The sequence below is a fragment of the Platichthys flesus genome, chromosome 20, assembly GCF_949316205.1.
Source record: "Platichthys flesus chromosome 20, fPlaFle2.1, whole genome shotgun sequence".
Classification (NCBI taxonomy): Eukaryota; Metazoa; Chordata; class Actinopteri; order Pleuronectiformes; family Pleuronectidae; genus Platichthys; species Platichthys flesus.
Genome location: NC_084964.1, coordinates 14,435,792 through 14,460,140, shown reverse-complemented (window position 1 = coordinate 14,460,140; position 24,349 = coordinate 14,435,792). Strand labels below are relative to the sequence as shown.

Sequence of the window (24,349 nt, the reverse complement as noted above, 5' to 3'; positions counted from 1 at the left end):
CATTTTACACAACTGTTCTACATGTTCATAGGATTATTGAACGATGCCCTTCTCTCATATTTCCCCGCAGAATGTCGGTGGCAGTCGTATTTATCTGGCACATTCTCAGCATGCTCCCACTCTTGTGGTTGAAGTGTTGCATAGCAACTGAGAAAAACAGCTTTAAATATTTGGTTAAAAAGGTTTTAAGAAAATAAAGAACAGACTGCAATTACTGTTCATTTCTCCAGAGTTCATAAGTTTAAGGAGCTGCAGAATTTGTGCCAAGTAATAAATGAAATACCAAATTAGGCTTTGTGTTTGCTTGGAAACGGTGTGTGTAGAATATTGCGTCCCCATTTCTGCCAATTCAGTTATTCATCTATAGCTATTTTGTTTACTGAATAAATGCTGGCAGCTGTCTGCACCTCCACTAATTCACAACTGGTTTTGAAACAAGGCTCACAGTAGTTTTTTCAGAGTGCAGCTTGGCTCGGTTTTAAAGTCGACTGAGTGTACCTGTGACGGGCTGGAAAATGTGTAGGTGAGTGCAAATTTGAAGTGATGTGCCTCAGGAAGAGGGATGGAGCGACATGGATGGGGGCGCATGTGGAGAGGGAGAAGGCTGGATGACGCACAGCAGGTGACAGACAGACACTAATAGTAATGGCTCTTATCAGTGCTTCGCTCGCTCCCTCTTTTCACATGGGCTCTGACATCCTCCTCCTACTCCACCCCCTCCATCTAGCAGGGGGTGCTGGGAGCTCGCTGGGATGTGCAGCCCGCTCAGACGGAAAGAGCCTGCCAAACACCGGTCCCCTCACATATAAATTGCATCATTAACATCGCCTAGATTATTCCAAGCTCTCCCACAGGGTTTATGGCAGCACTGGCTCAACTTAACTATTTGACTCGCTGAAGACGTTCAGGCTTCCTGCATGATGCTCAGATCTGTGGTGAAATGCATTGACTCTATTCTCTGTCAACGTTTTAAACAAATCCAGAAGAGATATGTCTGTTTTTTCTCCTCACTGACAGGCTTATTATTTAGTCGAATGCTCTTTATCGCCTGTCGTGAGTTGTCAAAACTGAAGCTGTGTGTTGTCATGAATGCTAAAGTCAAATGTATGGCAAGAAATAAGTGCTGTAGAACCTGGCTGATATCAATTTTTTAATATTTAATCGCAATATCATAATCATCATTAGTGATTCAAAGAAACAATTATATAAAATAATCAATTTTAACAAACAAACTGTTTTGTTAGAAACTAATTCTGTTTCATATATTTTTGAATTTTTTGTGAATTGACCTGGTAAAAGTATTATGCTAAACAATATCAAGGTATTATTGAGTGATATTGTTTATGCTTTATACGTTGATGAGTCCCATTGGCAGCTGCTGCAGAGCACTGGTCATCTGTTTATTCTAAATGTATTAATATTGAACAGATCACGGTTCCAAATCGCACCAAATTCGACATGGTACTAACATGGGACATAAACAACACACGTGCCAAGTGTGAAGCTGATTAGATGAACGATTCTCAAAATATGTGAGCCACATACAGACAGCTCCCATGAATTATTGGATATATTGATTGTAAAATGAATATCTGATAAGATGTGTAATAGGCTAAATCAACAGCATTACCTAATATATTATAACACCTTAAAAGCCGACAAATTGATTGATAGTAAACAGTCTTTCAGTCCCAATTAAAATTCCAGGAAGATGTTATTAATTCATATCAAGGTCTTTACTGTAAACGTAATCACCAAACACTTCCTCTCTCTGTGTTGCTTATCGTCCAGAGGTGCACCTTGACGCCTGATGCGCTGCACCTCAGATCAGTTCCTAAGCCCTGTTGACATCTGCAGCAGAGCTGGATGGAGCCTCCTCCTCAGATCAGTTGGCAATTAACGCTGTAATTACTGCTGGAGTTCAGGGTTAAGCTCTGAGTTAAAGGTCGGAGCAGCAAACATTTGATATGATCCTCTTACTCTATTATCCTTTCTCACTACTACAAGGTTTTACCTCATGGGGAGAATGCATTACACAAAGCCCCCCTGGCAATTACTCCTCAATGGATATCCTCACGGTGCATAGTCCATATGATTAATCTGGAATCCCCTCTGCCCCCCGTCCAACCGCAGGCCTGGCTCTGCTTACCATGCAAGTTTAATTTCACCTGAACAAATGACTCCTTTAGACAAAAAGTGCCAACCTTTTACTTTTACTGGCTGCTTGGGAGAGAGAAAAAACACACACAGGTGGGCGAGAGACGGAGAGCACCACCTCCTGCAGTAATAACAGATATCCCAACAAGGAGAGAAAGGAGGGTTGGGGTCAGACTGGTTTGGGTGGTGGTGGTGGTGGTAGTACTTTTTTGGAGGGAGGGGATGCTTTAATAGACTTGAATAAAAGAACATTTATTTTTGTGCTCCGGCCTGTAACAGCCTCAGGAAATAGTTCAGTCTCTTGATCGGGAGCAAATCCTATTAACTTACAGTGCTCTCACTCAGGGTAATGGGCTCCACCTTGAGCCTTGGGAGAGCACTTTTCCCTCTGACACATTGATACCGGTGTCTGGAGGGCTCGGCGTTGGGTAGTCTAACACTCGGGCAGAGACTAATCAAGTCAAACAATCTGCCGGGGCTGGAGCAACACGGAGCGAGGATGTTGATATCCAGCGAGCTCATTCAACAGGCCCCTTCACACGTTCCTAACCCAATACCAAAGGATCAGTGCACGGGATCAGTTCAAGATCAGGTTATTCGAGCCCCTGAGAATTGTAAAGCGATCCCCGAGCAGCTTTTGCTTTCTCAGGAGCTATCGGAGCTGTCGGCTCTGTTATAGACTGCGAGGGCCGGGGCCAAAGGGAACTCCTGGGGTCTCCATTTATTTCTGTCCAGCAGGGGAAAGGACTCTGCGAGAAAAGTGTTTGCACTGTATGTTTGTGTGTGAAAGTGAAAAAAGGAGAAACTCAATTTACAGTATGTGTGGGTAACCACGTCCCCAAAGCCAAACGGTACAGAAACTCCAATAATCTCTAAGTGAAAACGTCGGCCCCTCCACTTTATTATTTTCTGTCAGGAATCTGATGTTTCAGAAATGGCTGCAGTTAGTTTAACGCTGCCACACACTGTAATTAGCCCACTGCGAGAACCTCCGGAGAAAAGGGAGCTCTCTATCAAAGCATAACTACTCCAATTAAGAGACTGAAAATCGACTTTGTGGGTGGCAACAGATTCCCCCTCGGCTAAAGAAGCAGCAAATTGCTCATTTCCACACATGTCCAACATGTTTTTTTTCTAAACGTGTCCTAAACATGACCGGATTTGACGCTACGTGACTTCACTGATGGATCGCCACAGCCTGGACCCGCTCATAAATCCATGTTCAATGGCATGTTCTTCTCCTGTCACCATTACCCCTTGTGCCGGCTGTCATGCAGCTGTCTTATGTCTGCAGAGTTACAGTGTGCACCTGTCAGGTACAATTTATGGAGAGCAATTTGTTGTGTACCATGGGACTTTCAGTTTCTTGAGAAGCTTTTTTCTTTTTTCTCTGTTTTTTCTGTATTTGCTGCACTCGGCCGTGTGTCTCTTGGACCATTTCTTTTCCGAGTGTGCGAATCGACTATCTCCTGCTCCTGTGATTTGTTTTGTGCCCAGATGAGTTGAAGGATTACAAGCCCCCTTCTGGGGTTTTAGATTGTCTGAGAAGTGCATTGTCTCTGAGCTGAGGACAAGGCTGTTTTGGAGGTGCATGGCTTTAGAGGAAGTTAGTTCTTCTCAGGCAAGTCGGCGATAAGCCGTCGCCATCTCTGCTTGATAAGATGAGGAAATGAATGCGCACGCAATTAGATGTTTGTTCGTGTTATTGTTGCACGATTGAGCTGCTGCTTGTGCTCTCAGCGAGGATTATCGCCCTTAAGAGAGGGGGGGGGGGGGCATTACCAAATGACAGCCTCTCGTGTCGAACAAGTCAAGCTGATTCAGTGAATATAGACGAGGTTCCCACCAAACGTTCTCCTGCATGTTAAGGGAGCGGCGTTAACCTTGTTTTGATTTGCATCTCCTTAGCAATTAAGATAATATGTCGTAATTAGAATTTTTAATGTACCGCTGTGAGATTTTTGATAATTACACAGAATTCTCTGCGGTGATTTTCTCTTTGCCTGCTTGTCTTCACAGATGAATTCATGGCTGATTAGATCACTGCTCTAATCAGATCTGAGCTACATTGTAAGACATCTTCCCACATGTCTCGCTCAAGCTGAGTTACTCAGTGCTACTGTGAAACAGTTAATGTGGAGACGCCAATGTTTGATAAGGAGTTTATAAATTGTACTCAGGCAAGCAGCAGGTTCCTCCATCGCAGCAGATGAGAAACCAAGGTGGACCTTGTAATTAAAATTACAATCTGCAAGATCCCCGTCCTGGTTGATTTGGCGACACCTGTAGCTACTGGTGGCACCTGACAGCTCTCTGTGGCTGCTCCGTCTTCTTTCATTACTCCCTGCAATATCTCACACTGATCCACGGTTAGAGAATGCAGAGAATCACTGTTGCCTTGTTTTATAAACACTTTTGATTAAAAGTGGCGTTAACTGCTAAGCTCGCTGACATATCCTGCACTTCCTGTGACTTCATTATAAAACTGCAAATATGTAAATATTACAAAACTTTCATCAGTGTTCCTGTGGTTCAGTCATTAATACTTAATTACCTCATTTGGTGACAGTCATTTATCAGACAGTTATTTCAGTGCAAATCTTCAAGGTCGTGGCTGGTTTGCTGAATGTGTGTCTGGTGCTGTTCCTCCTTTTACTCATTTACTATTTTGTAGTAAAAACAGGAAATGCTGAACTTTATTGCCAGATGTTGTGTCACAACACATCTAGTTATGGCCAGAAGTAGTAAATACTGAACATTTTTATTCCATTTTAGTGCACCAGCCTTTATCTTGCACAAGTATCACAGTCAAACTTTCAAAGTAGTTGTGGACAAAGCTGCTAAAAGGTGATAAATTTACCTTTTATAAAGGATTGAAGGTAAAGGATTGTGAAGTGTACACATCTCGTTCTCAGCTAGCATCACAGTAGATCCCATTTATATGTAATTAAATGCTACTGTTAAAATATTAAGCTAGTATTGAATTTATAATATGACGTAACATGCTGAAGTGCTAAAATTAGCATTGTAATGTGCTATCATCTTATACTGAATATGCTCGTGAAAATACAGATATTGTATTTGTGTTTGTCAAGTACAAGTTCATCCTTGTTGTAGTATCGTAGGAGGTGAAACTATTGGAGGCAAAATACTCCTGCGAGACACTTCAGACTTTGTTTCTTCTATTGTACCGACTTCCTGCAATTGTACCAAAAGTCAGAACTATCTCAACCTTTTTTTCACATTGCAAATAAATAGAACCATGGTCCAGTTTGATCCAGACCAAGGACACCTCTTTTGGTCAGACAAAATGTTTGCCCATTTGCCTGAATTGTGATCCGATACACCTTTTCACACCAGTTATTTTGGACTATACTGAAAAGTTCAAAGATCAAGACCAAGCGAGGTGATGAAGCCCCCAAAGTTAGACGGTAACTGATCTGATCCCAAAAACAGATCTACATTTCTGACAAACTTGCATTCCACAAATCCCACATGGACGTAATGAAGGTGTATTCATTTAAAAGGGTTAGATTTCACATTTAACTAGTTGTGTATTAGTTGGTCAGTGTCTTTTGAGAAAATGCTAAAGATTTTTCCTGCTCAGATGAATCTATGCGCCCCACAATGCAACACAACGATCAATCCACATAATGCATATTTCATCAGTGCACCTACTTCAAAAACTCGATGCATTAACCGCGGCTGTTTGTTGTGTTGCATCTCCCTCTGTTTTCACAGCGCTGTTTTCTAGCTGCTGGTTTTTATTCAGCAGAAGACAGCAGCCAATATTCCCCTTGGCCTTTTCACTACAGTAATACAAACCAGTCAATATTGGCAGGAGTGTATTTTCCCACCCCAAGTTGCCATAGTATCAATACTTGAGGACGATAACAGGGGCCGTGGTAAATGAGCAGAGATGTGCAAAGTAAAACCAAACCTGAGACCTCTTTGTGGTGTGAAATTGGCCACCACAAAGGAATTAATGACGGATCCTTCCAGCATAATTGTCTAATTATGCCGGGCAGATGGGGCACTGCTTTAACTAGGACACATTGTGCTACCTCTCTAGACTCTCCACAACAAAAGGCAAACCAGTGTGACAGCCTCTTCAGCAGTGAGTGGGAGGGAGAGTGAAAGGAAAAAAGAAAAATGGAGAGAGAGGAGAGGAGGGGGGGGGGAACTGGGTCTGTCACTGAGCCATTCCTCCACTCGATATGTTACCACAGAAACAAATGTATGGTGTAAACACTGCGTGGATCACGGCTCCTTGGAGGTGAATCACTGCAGTGTAATGAGGTTGGTTTACATGCTGCTTCTCAGCTTCCCACCACCGGCAAACTCAATACTTAAACCCTCTAATTAAAGAGAATCGGCCACTCGATAATTGATCACATCGGTTGCCTCGGCATACGCCGTCACTGTGAGGCATCACGCCACTGTTTATTAGAGCCGTCTGCCTGCTTTGTCTCCTGGGAAGGAGGAGAGGAGAGAAATGTTAGAGGAGAGGAGGAGGAGGAGGAGGAGGCGGAAGGGATGATGCAAAGGTAAACATGTAGGGAAATTAAATCTCCCCACTTGAAAGCCGCTGTTAAAGTAGCGGTGGGACAAACGGGAGAATATCGCAATTTCACAGTTTTTGTCTCGAGGGTCTTTCGGGTACTTCAGCTGCACTTGTCACAATAAAAATGTTCCTGGCCTTTAGGAAGCATTACTTTCTCCATCAAAAAGTTGTTAAAGGGCCATTAAGCAATCCTCTATCTGGACACAACTAGGATTACAACAACACTGATGAATCTCTGGGCTCCAATTGCACATACTCAATCTGAGCAGGTTTTTAAATATACAGTATTGTACTTAGTTTTATTTTGGTTGTTACCTCCATAAAGGCGGTTATGTTTTCACTGTTCATTTGTATGTTACCAGGATTACGCAAGAACCACAAACTGATTTTCTTGAAACCTGGTGGACTTGTGTGTTCTGATCCTGGGAAGAACCCATTCATTTTTGGAGCTGATATATCTTTTAACATTTGTGCAATAGGGCATTGGTGGTGGAATGTTAGAGTATGAAATATATATATATATATATAAGAATAAAGTATTTAGTAATTAAAATAGTTTTGTGAAGAGCTGTTGATTTCTAAAGTTTAATCAGCTGTGGTGTTATAGATTAGCAGTTTGTTGTTTTGTATCCTATTGGAACAAAGCAGAAGAGTATATTGATTTATTATCTACACACTGCCACAGCAGGAACAATGGAATTCTATAGTACTGTGCCAAATGTACTTTGAAAGTGGGACAGAACATGTGGTGCAGATGGCAGCAGGATTTAAGGGGAAAAGTGGGTTTTGAAAGTCTTGGAATCGAATATAGTTTAAAATTTTCAAAAAGGGCATCAAAAACAACATGTATAATATCTTGGATTCTCCCTTTCCTTCATCTTATTGTCCCCACCCACTGTAGCTCCTCTTTTGCACTTGTCTCCTGTGTCAGCTGCTTGTTATTGACCCCTGTTATCTTTACCAACCAATCACTGGGTTGGACGCAGGCAGACGGGAAGTGACAGGCCGGCCTATTGAGCATCTTCGGCACCTCTGACTCATAGATTTCCTCTTGACTCCCTGTGGCGCGGGGCTATTGCAGAGTTTCAGAAATTGATTCATGGAAAGTAAATGTATCATCAGGGCCAAAGGGCCTGGGCGGGAAGAGGGAGCGGTTCCACAGAGATAGAGGAGGAAGAAGAACAGGAAATCAAGAGGGTTTTAGGAACGTAACAGACGGTAGCATGTATTTGTGGTAAATGGGTCTGGAGTATTACCCAGGGTGCACCTGCAGAGTAGGCAGACCTGAGCAGGTGTGGTGGCGTCAGGGAAGATGTACGATTGAGCCAAGCTACTCTGAAAGGTTCTAGCTCCTTTCCTTAGCTTGACTTTAAAACACTGCGATCGCTGGAGCTACAACAGTATCACGCTGCTTCACTCTACTGAAATCAGTTATTAGACGTTTACAATGACGTGAAATTACTCCTATTAAGAATTAACATTAAATATTTGTTCCATTAGTGAGTGTGTGTGTGTGTGCCATTATTACCTTGTCAGAAGGGCCACATGGGTAGAGAGAAGTGTGAGGAAATAAGTGAAGCTATAATTAAGGCTCGTTCCTCAAAAACGACTTTCTGAGTGGAGCCACTATTATTAGATTTGTTCTATAAGTTACGTCTCATTTGTATTTATGAGCCGTACAGCAACCTGAACCCGACCTCAGACAAATAATAACGGTTTTCCCTGCCCTGGTGTTTTTGTACAGAATCATCTGATCAGGCTGTCATGTCTGCTCTGGCGGCGACCCATTTGGCACCTCACCAGAAGCCAAACGTATTATTACAAAGTGGGTGTAACTTCCTTATGCCAATCACAAAGTGCTGGTTTGGCATTTCTGAATTCCTGTGGCTGGCAGCTGTTAGCGATTTCTCCGACAACCTTTTTCTTAAAGTAGCCTGCTGGGGCTTTCCCATCATTAACAATTAGGAAAAATATTCTCCTTGCGTGCACACGTCGAGAAACCCAAGTGCATAGTGATAACAAAAGGGTGCTTTGTGGATTTATTTATAATGTCCAACACTGTGTATTTTTAAAATGAGGCTGACAGAATGTGAGAAATACTCAGAGTATATAAAAAGAAGATAACACTGCCTATAAAAACACATCATTTACTTGAACTAACACCTTTCTGAAATGGTGTTAATAAAATAATCAACAACGAGAACTCTGTCTTTGCCATGGCTGCATAGTCGTCTATTTCTGGAAGGCTTACAATTATTGAAAACAATATTTATAATAGTTGTTTCTTTTACACATTTTTGTCTGTGTATAGATCTTGAGAAAATAGCAATAATGTCTCTTATAAAAGATATGTTCAGTGAAAAGATGAAAACTATACAAATATGACTGACCTGACTTATTCCTCCCTGCCAAAGTGTCCTTATGCAAGGCACTGAACCCCTGCCTGCTTCTGACGCTACGTAATCACTGCATGAATGAGTGTTTGTGTGAATGGCTGGATGACACACACATTGTAAAGAGCTCTGAGAGGTCGATGGACTAGAAAAGCCCTTAAAAAATAGATTTACCATGAACACGGGCGCTGTGGTTAATTTTCACATTGACTTGCTGCAGTAAATAGTCACTGTAAAAACACTGAGCGTGCATTGATTTGCTGCTTAAAGTAATATGGTCTAAAACTATCTCCTCGTTTAAAAGACTGTATATCTCCATTAGGGACCAATGGGACTGGGCTGCGATGACAGTATGAAAAACATAGACTCATCCTTTAAGAAGTCCATTAATACGTCGCTGGATGTTCACCAGGCACTGATTACTTGTTCCCTGGCTCGTCGCCCAACTTCTCACCAAATGTCTTTGTAATCACTAACAAGACTTTTCTGATATCCTGCTAACTTGCACAGAGATAGAACAACAAGCTGCACAAAGAGCGGAGCCTCCCCCCATCCGAGAAGTTTAACGAAAGGTTTGCATGTGTATTTATCCAATATTTGACTTGTTGTGTTTTATTTTTCATTTCTATTGGATTCATCGGTTTCAGGTTTTCTGGTTATCAAGTTTTTTGTCAATGTGTTTTTCTGTCTCTCTGAAGGCAGCTGTGTTGCATTTCCCCTTGATACAGGCTAGCACGTCTGGCATCACCCTGTGACATTATAGCACTGAGGCGGTGCTCATACCGGGGGGAGAAACACCCTGGTTTTTAAACAGCACAGGGGCGGTGTGTTGTTTCATATACCAGTGAGGCAATAAAAATCGGATCCGGGAAGTCCAGTTGGAGGAACGCAGTTATGTGTTCCAAGGCCAGGACGCAGCAGAGTGGTTTTAAAAGACCGGGAGGTCATCGTTGGCAGCAGCAGTTTTATATTTCATCTGGACAATCGCACGGTAAACAGCAGAACAACATTCATGTTACAAAATCATGCACGTGATTGGTCAGCGCCTTTGCCAGATGATACAGACCCTGATTCAACTTTTTCATCAGCTCTCTTCCCATCTCCAAAGGAATGAGAATGGCTAGATTTTTTTTTCATGCAGTGATAATGCCTGTGTGAATTTGGCCTAATACAATATTAGTGTTACTTAGATTGTAGGCCATTACACTAACTACCCCCCACCATCAAGGTGTTTGATTGTTAGTTGGTTTGTTTGATTTTCAGCAAAAACTACACAATGGATTTCCACGAAACTTTTCGGGAGTATGGCCCAAGAAAGCACAGATTCCTCAACATTGTGAGATGGGGCGAGATTTTCCCGAATTTCCAGTGAATAAGGCCTGGATCTTGATGAAAAATAATCTAAGTGTGCAACTTGGCTTGATTGAATTTAATGGGACTCCAGGGCCTTGGAAGTAAACGCTCTGCTGAGTGTGATTGTTTTTTCACCTGTGACTGTTTGTTTCTTTGTCAGTACGATGATGCAGAACGCCTGAAACTAGTTTGCAAGAAACTTGGTCGAGGATGAATCCATAGACGGTTCCAGGAATTTATTTTGCATCACTGAAATGTCAGTCAAGACATATTCATGGTGTTGACATTAATGAGTTTGTGTAATTTGGTGCAGATTATCAGGCTGTTTCCTTGTATTTTTCTATTCTGAGAACTTGACAGACGTGTGGAGGATTGTTTAGCTTCGGTGGAAGTTTATATAAACAGTCGGTTTATGCTGAAGTGCCATAAGAACAGCCCAGCCTGTTAGCGGCTTGTTAGCCTCCTGCGTATATCGTGTTTCTGCAGAGGCTACAAAGTGAAGATACGTTTATTGAACTTGGTATCAGTCTGCACTCATTGTTTTCATTTCAAGGGTGTGCGTGAGACACACACACACACACACACACACAAAAACACACACACATCCCCCTGGCTCAGAGCAGATCCTCTGCGCTGGGTTTCTGCCGTGGTGACCTTGGTTCTTCTCTAAAAGCCGTCTGTCAGGGCAAATTCTTACAGGCACACTGGCCTGTAGTGTTGAGAACTCATTGAAGCCGCTCTGCCAAAGCCAACAGGGCACGAGGTGCAGGTGCTGCACTGGAATTGGTTTGCCTCTTTGCTTAAAAGGTAAAGTGTGCTTCACACAGAGCGGCTCTCTCCAAACAGCCTCTGTAACCAGCCTCAGCTCCCTGTAGCCTGCTTTGGGTTTATGGTTTCACTGGAATCAAAGCGTGTTTACACTGTGTGAAATAAATATATGAATTTGATTCTCATGCTATTTGGGTTACGAAAACTGCTCAGACGGTGATATGTGGCCGTTCCAGTAAAAATGCAGTGTGGGTTGGGAGTTAGGTGAATCAGTTTTTTTGGCACACGCCCAGTTTTTAAAGATTATTATGAGACCGTGATTTCAAGGAGAAAATAGACGAAAGAGATCGAATTCAGTTTTTTGGCAGAAGGAAAAGCCTGTTGGCACACACAACTATATCTAAATAGAAATCACATTTTTCACTCGAGTTAGATTTAACTGGAGTGCATTGTCCTCCTCTCTGGCTCAGAAACTTTACTGTCTAGAAATGTGAAAGTCGCAGCCACAGTGTTTCACTATATTAACATTATTGGCGCGCGGGGTGTTATATCTGGCAAGGAGAATCCATTTGAAAAGAATTTGGAAATACCGTGTATGTAGAGAGCATCTGACACAGACCTCAGTTTCTTCTCTTAATCGGCAAAGCGTTAAATAGGTCGGTAATATTTCCCATCTCTTCTCTGCACGGGTTTGTTAAAACGCACAGGATACAGGACCGAATCGTTAACATGGATGAAATCCAGAGCATTAATGGTAACCAGGCAGAGTCGAATGACATTGTTATTGCAGCCGTTCCCCGGGAAAGTGAGGGGAGCTGAAAATTTATATTTGATTTATTGCCGGGTTTGGATTTATGTTCCAACCCTCAATAGGAAAGTAAGTGATCTACGCCCAGTTTCTCACAGGAGAGGGCCCCACAGCATCTGGCGCTGGAAACATCTCCGCATCAGAAGGAGTTCCTTCGCGTTTTTCTCTCTGCGCCGCTTAACCACCAAGAATTTACACCTGTAGGGGATATAGTGTTACTCTGTTTATTGGACCGCGTTCAAGTCTGAGCCTTGAGAAATGATCGGATGAGCCAAATAAGCTGCTCTTTGTGTGAGCGCGCAGAGCAACAGGTTACGAGACGCACTTTATTTTTGTTGTGCTTCACCTTATAGCTGCACATGATCGCAATTAGGAAGCTAAGTTATTATTTAGCCTGGTTTATTGTGCGCTTAATGGTATTTGATAACTTAAGTGTTCGCTCGGTATTGCAGCGGTATGGCGCCGATATAAAGAGCTTTGATTTGCTCGGCTCAAGTGCTGTTATTTATCGGGAGTTCTTTCTCCAACAGCACATTGAGGAGAGCAGAAATATACGGCTCGCTGTCACCGTGAGTGTGCTGCCGAAACCTTGAGACATCGTATCGGCACGTTTTTATCTGCTCCGAGTGATGATACGAATACCATTCTTTATGGTTTGGTAATAACCGCCTTATTTTTCATAGGGATGTAGAGCATTATTTATCACTGGCAGTGTTCATGGGGATTAATGATGCATAACTCTGTCAGAGTTGCCTGGCATACAGCAGCCAGCCCAAGAAATCTGGAAGGTTATCAGAGCAATAAATCCCAAGTTTTTTTTTTTTTTTGTCTCTCCCCGTTGTTTGTCACGATGCACTGCAGCAGCCAGCCGTGATGACGGCTCCAGCTTGTTCTCCTCCTCTCCCTCGCTCCGTAAGCCGCCTGAAAAAATATCACCACTTGTTTAAGCTGCCGGTTGATAAGGTGGAATTTGATCGCACAACCTCCGAAGTTCAAAGCGGGCAACTGTTCTTAAATCCCCTCCTTATTACGTGGACACTGTCTGCTTCCAGCCGGATGATGGGGCGCGGATAAGGACCTCCCCCTCCGAGGCTCGTTCCTGGCAGCGAGAACACGAGCACAGTGTGTTCACTCTTGCATTTTAACTGTTTTGTCAATTGCCGTCATCCGATTCTGTTATGTCTATAAACTGGAAATTAAATTAGGTGTGCAGACGGTTACACAGGTTGAATCTATATCCGCCCAAGAGCAGCAGCAGCAGTGTTTTCTTTCATCATGGCTTATTTTCTCTGTTTAATTTATTGAATAAATTGGCCCCTTTTAACTCGCCGAGCAGGAGAGGAAGCCATCCATGCATTGTCCATGATCCGGGCAGGAGAGGAAGATTCAGTCTATTAGTGCAATGATAGGGCCTTTACTGCGGCAAGCTCGCTGATTGAATGGCATCCTGCTCAAGGTCAGGCCGGAGCTAAGAGCTATTTTCTGCTTACCTGTGCAGCCGGCCGGTCACAGAATCAGCCACAAACTGCCTTTACAACAGCGAGCTCGGTAAGCGGGGACGCTCATCACCGATATATCCAGCTGGTAACATTAAGAGGAACCTCTTTGCCTGCAGAAAAGGACACAAAGGCATGAGTAATATGATAAGCAGGAACTCGCCACCGTGTGTACAGACATTAGGAATGTTGTTTTTTTAGATCTGCGCCCAGGGGTCGAATCATATCCTCCCATTGTGTCCCTGTCAAAGTGAAACCAGTGTGTAACATGTGGACCAGTTTGCAGCCAACGTGCAGACTGGGGTCAAGGGTCAAGCTGGGAGCACAGCTGTTTCGTCTGCTGGTTTCTGATGAACATGAGGCTCCTGCTGTTGCTAGCCCAGTTTTCACGAAAAACATAAACATTTGGCTGCGATAATTCAGCATGACTGAATTTGTGGCAGTCGTGTTTTTAAGCTGCTTATGTTCAGGGACCTACTTTGTACATGTCCAAATTAATGTTGGACAATAAAGAAATGTGTCAGTGATCCGACGATGGATACGGGAGATTAGGATTAATAATGTCTGGGATGGATGGTTTGTTTTTGTTGAGTGATCCTGATCGTCATGTCATGGTTGGTCAATTCTGTCACTAAACACAGTCAAGAAACTCATCACAACCCACTTCCTCCCAGCAGTTAATGTTTTGAAATGAATTTTCCGCCCTGCCACATTGAATCCACTCGGGCCTGACCTGTGCTAAGCCCGCGACTGGGAAGCTGTCATTTTGGCATATGTATAAAAAAAGAAAGTAAATTCCCTTCGGTAACACGGATCACCCGTGTTGTCACCGCATCTGGGAGGAGGAGGGAGATCAAAGCACCGTGGAAATCCAGCATACTGTGTACAGGGGAGTTGTTGGGAGAGGAGGGCGGCGCTGGGGTCAGTACTGGTTCACCTGTGCAGGGGCCTCGCACAGCTGCACTCCCACCAGCTGGAGCCCACAGACCACAGATAGGATTAGAGGCTTTAGCTGCAAAGGTCCCTCATCATCTCTCCGCCTGAACCTCGTATGGCAACAACCCCCGCAAACACAAATGCCACTTTATGATCACTTAATAACACACCCGCCCCCAGTTCGTAGCACACGCTCACTCAGTACATCAGCTCGTGTGCTTTTATAGCCAACCATTGTCTCTGCGGATAAATAGGACAGCTCAGCAGTCTGGGACTCCCAACCCATGAATCTGGTGTGGAGGCATTTTCTCTCTCCTCAGCCCCCTCCCCCCCCCACCCCCCACAGATAGGTATCACTGCACAGCTCGCCATTGTGAAGCCGCCCCACGGCTTCTATATCCGAGTTCAGCCTCTCACGCCTGCCCGGTAAACCCGTCGGCCCTCTTTGCCGCCGCGACGGGGGAGTTTGGCTCCCGACTGACTGAAACAACATCACCTTGTTTATCCTGTAAATAATTCACCCCTCCTAGGCAACAGAATCAGAATCAAGGTTGTGTGTTTAACAAGGGATGTGAGGTATGAAGAAGATCCCCCCCCTCCCACTACCACAAAAAAAAAACATATAAAATCAGGTGTTTCCTCTTTAGATTAACGTGGCGCCCGGAGACGGCGACACATCCCCGATTCCTATGCAGCGTGAAGATGCTGCAGTGAGATGTGTTAGGAGTTGTGTTTGCTGGGGGGGGGGGGGGGGAATGTGGAGATCTGTTTATTTTGTGTGCTCACTGAACTTGCCCTTCGATAGCTCTCTGAAGAGGGTGCAGAGATACTGTCGGGGACACTCTTGTCGTGTTTAACATCAGAACCTATGGAGTGTGTCAGCGCTTCATCAGGTTTGATGCTTATCATCGGGGGGGCTGTCCCGGGGAGCTGTCACCTCCCCGCCTTCCACCCCCCGCCCTGTCTGTGACACACATATGTATACGTGGACACGCGGGCAGCCTTTGTTTTTGTTTGTGTTGCCTAACATCACTCCCCTGGGGGGGTGTGCTAGTGTTCTAGTGTAGACAGACTGTTTATTTCCCCTTCACTTGAAGCATCCACTCTGTTCAGTTGTTTTGTATTGTTTGTTCATCAGATTTCATGCGGTTGGTACCAGGTACAGTCCATAAGTATTTGGACAATGACACATATCCTGTGTATATTAGTTTATATCTCCAGCAAGGGCTGAAATATCAAAAAGGTTTTTACACTTGCCTGAAGTAAAAGAAAGGTAAACGTGATCTGTAGCCTGTGTGCCGGCATAGAGAGGAGCAGGGTGTTGTCTTAACCTCTCTTTGTGTTCGTGTGTGCGCGTACAAAATAACTCCACAGTGCATCAATGACTTTTCACCAAAGTTGGTTGGATAATTGTTTGGCAGAGTATCTCCAGATGATGAACTTTTGGAGCTGATCGATCTCGGAGGTGCAGAGCGGAGAACCACGAGTTTGTGGTGAATCCTGCCTGCCTGCACAGGATGGTAAAAAAAAAAAAAATGGGTATGCATATTTTAACGTGCCATGGACATGGGTGGGTTATCTCCCGTTGCTGCCAATGGCCAGTCTGCGTGCAACAGACGGTCAATATGTTTCTGTGTGTATGTGTGTGAGAGAGACAGAGCGCGGCTCTGGAGCAAATAGCTCTGCCCTCAGCCTTCTAGTGAAGCAACAACATTAAGTTAGACCTGTTATTTTGTGCAGAAAAAGCCTGTATCAGTGTGAAGCTGTGGCAGGATAGATTAGACGATGGCAGGCTGCCACAGGCAATTACATTCTAAAGAAATTAGCATAGCCTGATTGGGGTATATACTGTGCAGCGACTGCATCGCCCCTCTGATGCTTTTAATTGTTTTTTCATTTGATTCAAAGTAAATTGTGCCTGCGTGTGAACTTTACTTCAATGATCAAAGTGGAGACTGATGAGATATAACAATCAGGTTGATTAATAGGATCAGCAGAAAGGTGACATTATTCAAAAAATGTGTGATGGCTTAATCCACTGTAATAATGCACAACATGGCCTCCAGTGAAGATCCACACTGATTTCTGGAGGGAAACAATTCGATTGAGATCTTTAAAACCTGAGCCAGAGCGCGCTGACCTCAATCGTTGTCTAACTCCAAATCTAATGTCGTAATGGTGCCGAGGCGAAAGGAAATGAGACACTGACTAAATACTTACAGACTGCAAAGTACTGCACGGTACTGCCCTACAGCCAGAACCCTAAACTACATGACAACTGTGAAACAACCATTACCAAAGTAGTAAAACACATGTCTCCCCAACACGCTGGTGTGTCAGCGAGGGACGCGCCAGGCCCTGATCAGAAGACAACGAGGATGTGGATATCTGAAGCTGATATTGGGCCAGATTCCCATCGGGCTACATGCACGCCTCCCCTTTGAGTGTTGATTGCAGAGAGGAGAATGTGGTTGACTGATCTGAAAGGAAATTACTGGAGAGAGAGCTTATCCATGCCTTTGACTGATAATCAGCTCATTATCGTGTTGATCATTTACAGCTCTCCCTCTCGCCTCCTCTCTATTCTTTCAGCTGTGTCACTGAAGCAGAGCACAGAGACTTTTAATGGCTTGGCAGGGAGCCCACAGTGGTGAGGCAGAGTTAAAACAGCCATGCTAGCCCTGGCTAGTCTCCATTTTACACAGTGCAGGTCCCCACCCCACTTATCAACCTTCCCAGGGAAGAGAGAAAAAAATTAAAGAAAAACAACAACAACAGCGACAACAGCATATGCAACCCTGACGTGGGGCAGTGCCCTCGCACCCCAACATGGCTAACTGTGCATGAAATTGAGCTGATTGGAGTTATTGACCAGAAGGCTCCGGCCCCTGAGAGGACATGGAGGAGGAGGGTGGGTCGGGTCCGGGGGGCGGGGGCTGTGTGGTACCTGATTGAGTGAGAAATCCGCGGCCGGTTGCTTTGATGCCGGGCACTTTACAGGAAAGAGTGATTTAATGGAAGCTGCCAGACCTCATCAATGTCGGTGCTTGTGGTGAGGGCCCTCCGCTCTGCCGGGCTTTATATACAAGTACTCGCCATGACAGGTCCTGATGGACAGATGTTTGCTAGTTGTTTTAACTGCACAGTAAAAAGAAACACGGGTATCAGCCCTCACCTCTGGCTCTGAACGGCTGCAGAGCGAGAGGCAGGCCACCCCGGCGTGCAGCGCCCTCGCCCTCTGCTATTTTAGGACTCTATAAATAGCCTTATTGAATTTTTGCCGGGGTTGATAAGCCTGTAATTAATGTGACCATCATTAGGCACGGACATGTTCTTCTCAAGAGGGCCGTGCTGGTGAGGTGAAGCAGGGAGAGGAGAGTGGAGACTTCTCCTGTGTCCTTGTTTCTAAAGATGAACCGAGCAGCGTGAGAGGCGGGTAACGACCAGCCGGCGTCCCAGTGATGTGCCGAAGACGCCGCGTTGTTGTCGACTGGCGTCATCTGTCAACTCCCCGCCAAAGCCCACTGTGCAGCGTCTTCAGTAGATCTGAGTTGCATTGGAATTGCATCATTAATAGAGCAGAAATGATTCCCAGCAACTCCAGGAGAATACATTGACCCCTGAGGGAGACTGGAAACAAGACAATGTTTTTGCAGTGGGGAATATTTAGCCAGAGCTCCCATTACCACTTCATCAATATACAGCAGCGAGTGAGTCAGGAGACAGAAAGTAACAGGGGGAACGTATTAGCTTATAGTGCTAATGGCAGTGTGAGCGCTGTAGTCCCAAACATTCAGCCGCCTCATCTCATCGGGGCTGTGTAATTGCCCCCCCCCGGAAGCTGCCACGCGAAGCGGCTGCCTCCGTAGTGAAGAGTGGCAGCTGCTGGATGTGGAGGACCAGGCCTGGGTCAGCTCTCCAAGCGGGCTCCCTTGCAACCATGAGATGTCATAATTATTAGCTATCTAGGGGCCAGCGTGCTGGGGCTGGGGGTGGTGGGGGGGGGGGGGTTGGTTAATGGAAGCCAAACAGAAGGAGACGCCAGACGTATAGTGCACTTAACATAACGTATACTTTACCATCGCTTTGCCTTCAGCTTCTCACCCGCTGCTTACCAGGGACGTGTTCTTCTCTCTTGTTTGTATTTGGTTTTCCCTCCGTTATCCAATGCACCTAGAGATATGTAGCTGTTGTGTATCATGGGAATGTGTTAATCTATGGGGACCGGCGTTCTCCCTAGTTAAGTCAATATACATGAGCTGCCGTGCGAGATACAAGCTCCCAGCACCTTCCGAAAAATGTTTCTTCAGCTTCCCTCTTTCTTCCCAGCCTCCTCTCTCTCTCTTCTCTCTCTCTCTCTCTCTCTTCTCTCTCTAACATGCCACCTGGGGGCAAATCTCACTCCGTCTCATCTGCTGCTTAATTTCACTGGAGCGGCCCTCAGTAATGAAGCGCCTTGATGTACATTTGCCAATTTCTGCCTCTGCCACTGCGGTATAATTGGGATGTGACTAAGCATGAATACCCGGCGCAGGGTTGGTTGACCTCTCGGCGACCCCACGAATGGCGCTTTTGTCATAATGGAGGTATTATCTCACATAATCTGGGAATGAAGAGGGATTGTCTGCAGGGTGCCAGGGATGGAAATGAATTGATAAAACTCCTCTCTCCTGTGCGCCACAGAGGAGGAGACACGTTTTTTACATGCTCATAATGAAGACATTTTCTTCTTATCTATTGCCGCTTTGTGTTTATTGGAGGAGGAGAGCAGCTTCTGGCAAAAGCAGGGGGATGTTTTTTTTCAGAAAGGGAGGGAGTTTGCTGTGGCACTAGAGTATATTTTTCTTTATGTGAGTGTGTGTGTTTGTCAGCCTTGTGTGGGTGCACTGTGTACTCATGTTGGTGTGTATGTGTCTGTTAATGACCCTGTAAAATGACAAGCTGAGCTGGCAGTGAGAGTACAGCCGACGGTCAGAGAGAGAGAGATAGAGAGGGGGAGGAAGCAGGACAATTCAGATCATGGTGATGGTGTGTGTCTGTGTGTGTCTTTGGGGCGGCGACGGTCAGTTGTTGCACTGTGATTCACCACGCTGTCATCATGGGGACAGGGGCCCCTGAGTGGCCCTCTCTATTCCCACCTGAGAGGCCTGCAAATGGAGGGGCCGTGCTGTCATTATTTACAGCCCGCAGCACCTAACCTTGGATTCGGAGCTCATCACTGCGAAGGGAAAATCAGATTGGACTTGACGTGTACCCGAGCCAGTGACCTTGATAAGTGTGAGGTGCCTGCAGCAAGAGGTTAGGGAAGAAGAGCTCGCTTCTGTCAGCTCTCGCTGTGGATTTGCACGCGTTGTGTGTGTACTTGTTTGTGTGTTTCAGCCAGGTGGGGAGTGAGGGGGGGGGGGGGGGGGGGGAAGCACTGCTGGATGACTGAGCCGTGACTCAAGATGGCACGTGGTCGGCCTGCTCATGGACCTAAACACCACGGGCATGTGTGGCATTATTACTGTTTACTTTGCGGTCACTAGTGCAAAAGATTTGTCGATAAATTGATTATATCGACAAAAAAATCCTCTGCTTACTTACTTATCAAAACACTTGACAAACATTTGGAAACATGAGGTCTTTTTTTATGTCTTCCCTCCCAATATTTTGGTCTATTGGTCATACAAAACTGAAATTTGAAAATATCACCTTGGGCTGTGGAAAATTTGATGCGACGTTTTAATTAAAAATCATAGAAAACACCGATTTTGAAAATAGAAGCCTGATTTAATTTAATTTTTTTCCAAACCAGGTAAAACCCATAAAACCCCTTCCAGATCCACAGTGTTTGTAAATTGGCAGCCTTGGACCGAAAACTCACCAGAGCCTCGTGTGAAGTAATGAATCTGTGCCCGGGTAATTTTATTTTTTCCGTTTGATTATTTATTTCTCGTTCTCTGTCGAAACTAGTTACCTGGAGACCAGAGGGGAGGGGGGGGCTGGCGAGTGCAGAACATAACGGCAGAGCCATCTCAGGACGGGGGTGATGAAAATGCATTTTTCTTCCCCTACTGAGATGCTACTTGGTCGTGTGAAATGATTAATTTCACACATATACAGGTCATCCCCGAAAGCAGCAACATCTCGTTCACAAGAGGCCCCCGTCAGCAACAAAACAGGAGGCTGCAATAAAATGAGCAAACAGCAGCACGTACTGAGCGTCAATAAATCTTTGGAGGTTAAACATGAGCACTGTAGAATTTGAGCAGCCCACAGCCCCCCCCCCCCACCCCCCTCGCCTCTCTCATCAGGTAAAAGTCACTGAGTACATCAGGACTGCAGAGATCCGAAAAAATGGCCGTCGAGCAGTTCAGTCCTGTGGTAGCAGGTACACGCTCTCTCTCTCTCTCTCGCTCTCTCTCTCTCTCTCAAACACACACACTCACACAGAGAGAGAGTCTGTGTTTGCATAAGTAGGATGGAGCCTTGAATTATTGGGTTTGTGTAAATAAGGCGATGGGCCTGTTTTTAGCACACAGGGAGGAAGGAGTGCGTGGATGAAAATAGTGCGCTCTGTGTGGAGCGGAATTGGTCTCGGGTTGTTTACGACAGCTCGCAGCCCTCGTGTATATATCACAAGCAGAATGTTTGCTGTGAAGCTACAGTTTGTGTGCCATCTGCCTCGGCTGAACTCGACCCCACAAACAGACTTATAATGTGTAAACTGAGCTCAATGTAACTGCTGTTTTTGTGTGTGTGTTTTTTTTTTGTCCTCTCCTCTTTCTCAGTGGATGATCCAGAAGCCCCACAAGGTGGCCACCTTCTTCGGCTGCATCGGCACCGACCGCTTCGGGGAGATCCTGAAGAAGAAGGCCGAGGAGGCTCACGTCGACGCCCACTACTACGAGCAGATCGAGGAGCCGACCGGTACTTGTGCAGCCTGTATCACAGGGGACAACAGGTTAGCCACCTTTCCGTCACCCGCTGACCAAGATGTGACCCCCGAGCATGGATTTTTGAAGGAGTCATTTTGGTTCATTTGTACGTCAGCCGGCAGGCAGTTGACTCCTTGGGGCTGGAAGTCATAACAGGGAATCATAGCTCCCCTCACACATCAAAAGGAAAAAGCACAGCTTGAGTGTGTTTTTTCCAGGCCCCCGCTCGGTCTCTGCCGCCCCAGTGGGTTGTCATCCATCTATAGGCTGACAGTAGCAATGTGTTAGAGATGGCTGGGCTATCCCAGCTCTCACCTGTCAGCCTGCCCGACTGTAAAAGGGGCTTTAGCGTCTCTGACGACTCTCACGCTAGAATCATCATCAGTACGTCGGCCGACAGACAGCAGAGGTCAGAGCCTACACACACACACACACACACACACAAATATCGCCAGCAGGAAGGGCTCCAGTTCATGATAGACCAGGTGTGGATCAATATCCTCCTTCTCTAAACACTCCCCTCCTCTGCAGCCCTTCATCCGCTGCTCCTCGAGTTGTCAGTCAGTCAACGACTGGACCCTGACCGCCCCGGGAGCCCGGCCCTGCTGAATGGTCTTAGTGGGCTTGTTTGATATGGGCTCTGACACCTGAAAAGGTCAGGCGCCCTGCTCTGGGAGACGAGCTCTGTAATATTTCTTACAGGTGTTTAACAGACAGCTCAGGAGGCCGGTGGAAAGGTCGTCGGCGGGGCCAGATTGGAAGGGAGATGGCTTTGAAGGACGGGGAGACAGTATGTCACAGCCCCCGGGCTTTGATTAGTGCAAGTCTTTAAAGAAGAAAAACAACTCTTCTACTTAAAGACACAATAATTTACAATTCTTCATTAAAATGTCTAAAAACAACTAGAACTATGTTATATTTTTCCACTTGTTTGCGTACATTATCCAAAATGTTTCCAACAAAGGACAATATCCCCAATTTGATCCAAAGTAAATCAATGATTCATTTTGGTCAACTATCATAAACGCTGCTTCATAAGGTCATCAAACTAAACCTTTTGTTATTGTTTTGATGAGGGACCCCAAGCAGCCACAGTTCCCAATGTGTAAATTAGTTGAAGTTCTGTCCTCTGTTAAGACTATACATTAACCTTATTCTCACACTTACTGTAGTATTAAGCACTGCCAACAAGCTTCAACCGAGTTTTATACAGTTAGTTAGAAACAGTCAGTTCTGTTAACATAACAAAGACAAGATGTAGGAAAACAAAGTCCCATTCACAATAGTTTCAGCAAGTTTAGTTTTTCTTTGGATTTAACTTTTTAAGATGGTTCTGGATCGCATTATATTTCGTAGACAACTACAGGGATTGTTTTTCAGAGAACAAAAATTCAAAATTTTGCAATTATTGCAGACGTAGCAAAACCGCAAAAATTCCTGGAGGAACTACTCAATGTTTTGCTTTGAAGAAAACTGTGGAGCAAACATCTTAAATGTGTTATATCATTGGATTTAGACGTTACCGGAGAGCGCCGCGCTTTTCTCGTGTCTCCTGGACTTGCTCAATAATGATCCACACTTTGTCTGCCATGCTCGCTCTAACCTTTTGAGTCCATTACTGCAGCTCACGTCAAGGGGAGTCTCAACAGTGCTGTCATATCCTAGCTGTTGTCCTCGCAGTATGATCAACTTAGCGCACACTCCTCTGTGATGCTAACCATGCTGAGCAGCCGTCCCACCGTGTGAGAACGGATATCTCTTCCTGCCGCCTCCCGTCATATGGCCGCCCCTAAGCAGCGATGATGGCTGCACTCATTTTGATGGCCGTTCATAAAGAGGCAGCACACGAGGACTGGCTAATGAGCTGTGTGCAGATAATGCCACCTGCTTCACGTTCCAGCTCCTGCCATCCACTGCTCGACTCAAGTGTTCATTTAGTGACGGGTTCTCTGTTGTTTTTCCACTTGAGTTGACTGAGGACCCTTTTTTTTCCAGGTGATGTAATATAACAAATAACATGGCACTGGTTCCTTGTTGGCCTTGAACATCCTTTTTTCTTTATTTTAATCTGTCCCTTTCTTTGTTTGAGATAACCGGTGGTTAAAGGGAATGAATAATAAAGACATCCAGATGACTTTAGTTCACCTTGGTTCAGACGTTCTGAGAAACCATTATCATCCTCTTACATCGTGAAAGAACAAAGGAAAGTCTGGGGCCCCGGTGTTTTTTAGGGATGTGTTTTTTTTTTGTGTGTGTGTGTGTGTTTGAGACAAAATTAAGATGGATGATAAGCGAGGCAGAAGATTTATGGGGTCTGTCTCGGCAGGTCCCTCGTTGCTAACCTGGCAGCGGCAAACTGCTACAAAAAGGAAAAACACCTGGACTTGGACGGCAACTGGGAGCTGGTGAAGAAAGCCAAGGTCTATTATATTGCGGTAAGTGAGACCCTCTACATTCGGAATGATTGTTCCCCAACTCCATTGCCAGAAGAGGATGAAATGTTAAGAGGCTTTATTCAGGAAATGCCTCAGCGCGCCTTCTGCATTGTCAATATATCCATTCATCCTTTGTCGGGTGAAATGAGCTACGTTACCTATTGAGACAATGCAGCTCCATTCTCCCCCTTGTCCCCCTTTCGCCTTTGTGCACGAAACAGCAACACAGTGTGAAATTGTTCTACATGTAGTGCATTCATTCGTTCCTTTTAATGTGGAGACGAGCCAACAGGTGCTGAGAAAGTGTGAAAAATTGATTATGCAAGTTCATTTGGATTTACCCCCCTCCCACACAGTGTACCCCCTCACAGACAAAACACACACAGATTGAGGAGGACAGATGTGCGCTTAGACGTACACACACACACGCACACACATACATTCAAGCTGCAATGACTGAGGTAATGTCTTCACTTACAGCTTCAGGAGTAGGATGGCCTGCCATGCTCATGTTTCACT

At 45.1% G+C, this 24,349-nt stretch overlaps 1 protein-coding gene across 2 annotated transcripts in view; it reads left to right on the top strand.

Moving 5' to 3' along the window:
• Positions 1-24,349, top strand: part of LOC133975785 (adenosine kinase-like) — a 99,815-nt gene that overhangs the window by 20,626 nt on the left and 54,840 nt on the right. For both annotated transcript variants that reach the window (XM_062413765.1, XM_062413766.1), the window contains exons 5-6: positions 21,249-21,421; positions 23,722-23,830. In XM_062413765.1, the coding sequence (XP_062269749.1) occupies positions 21,249-21,421; positions 23,722-23,830 (282 nt within the window). The remainder of the gene's footprint in view (positions 1-21,248; positions 21,422-23,721; positions 23,831-24,349) is intronic.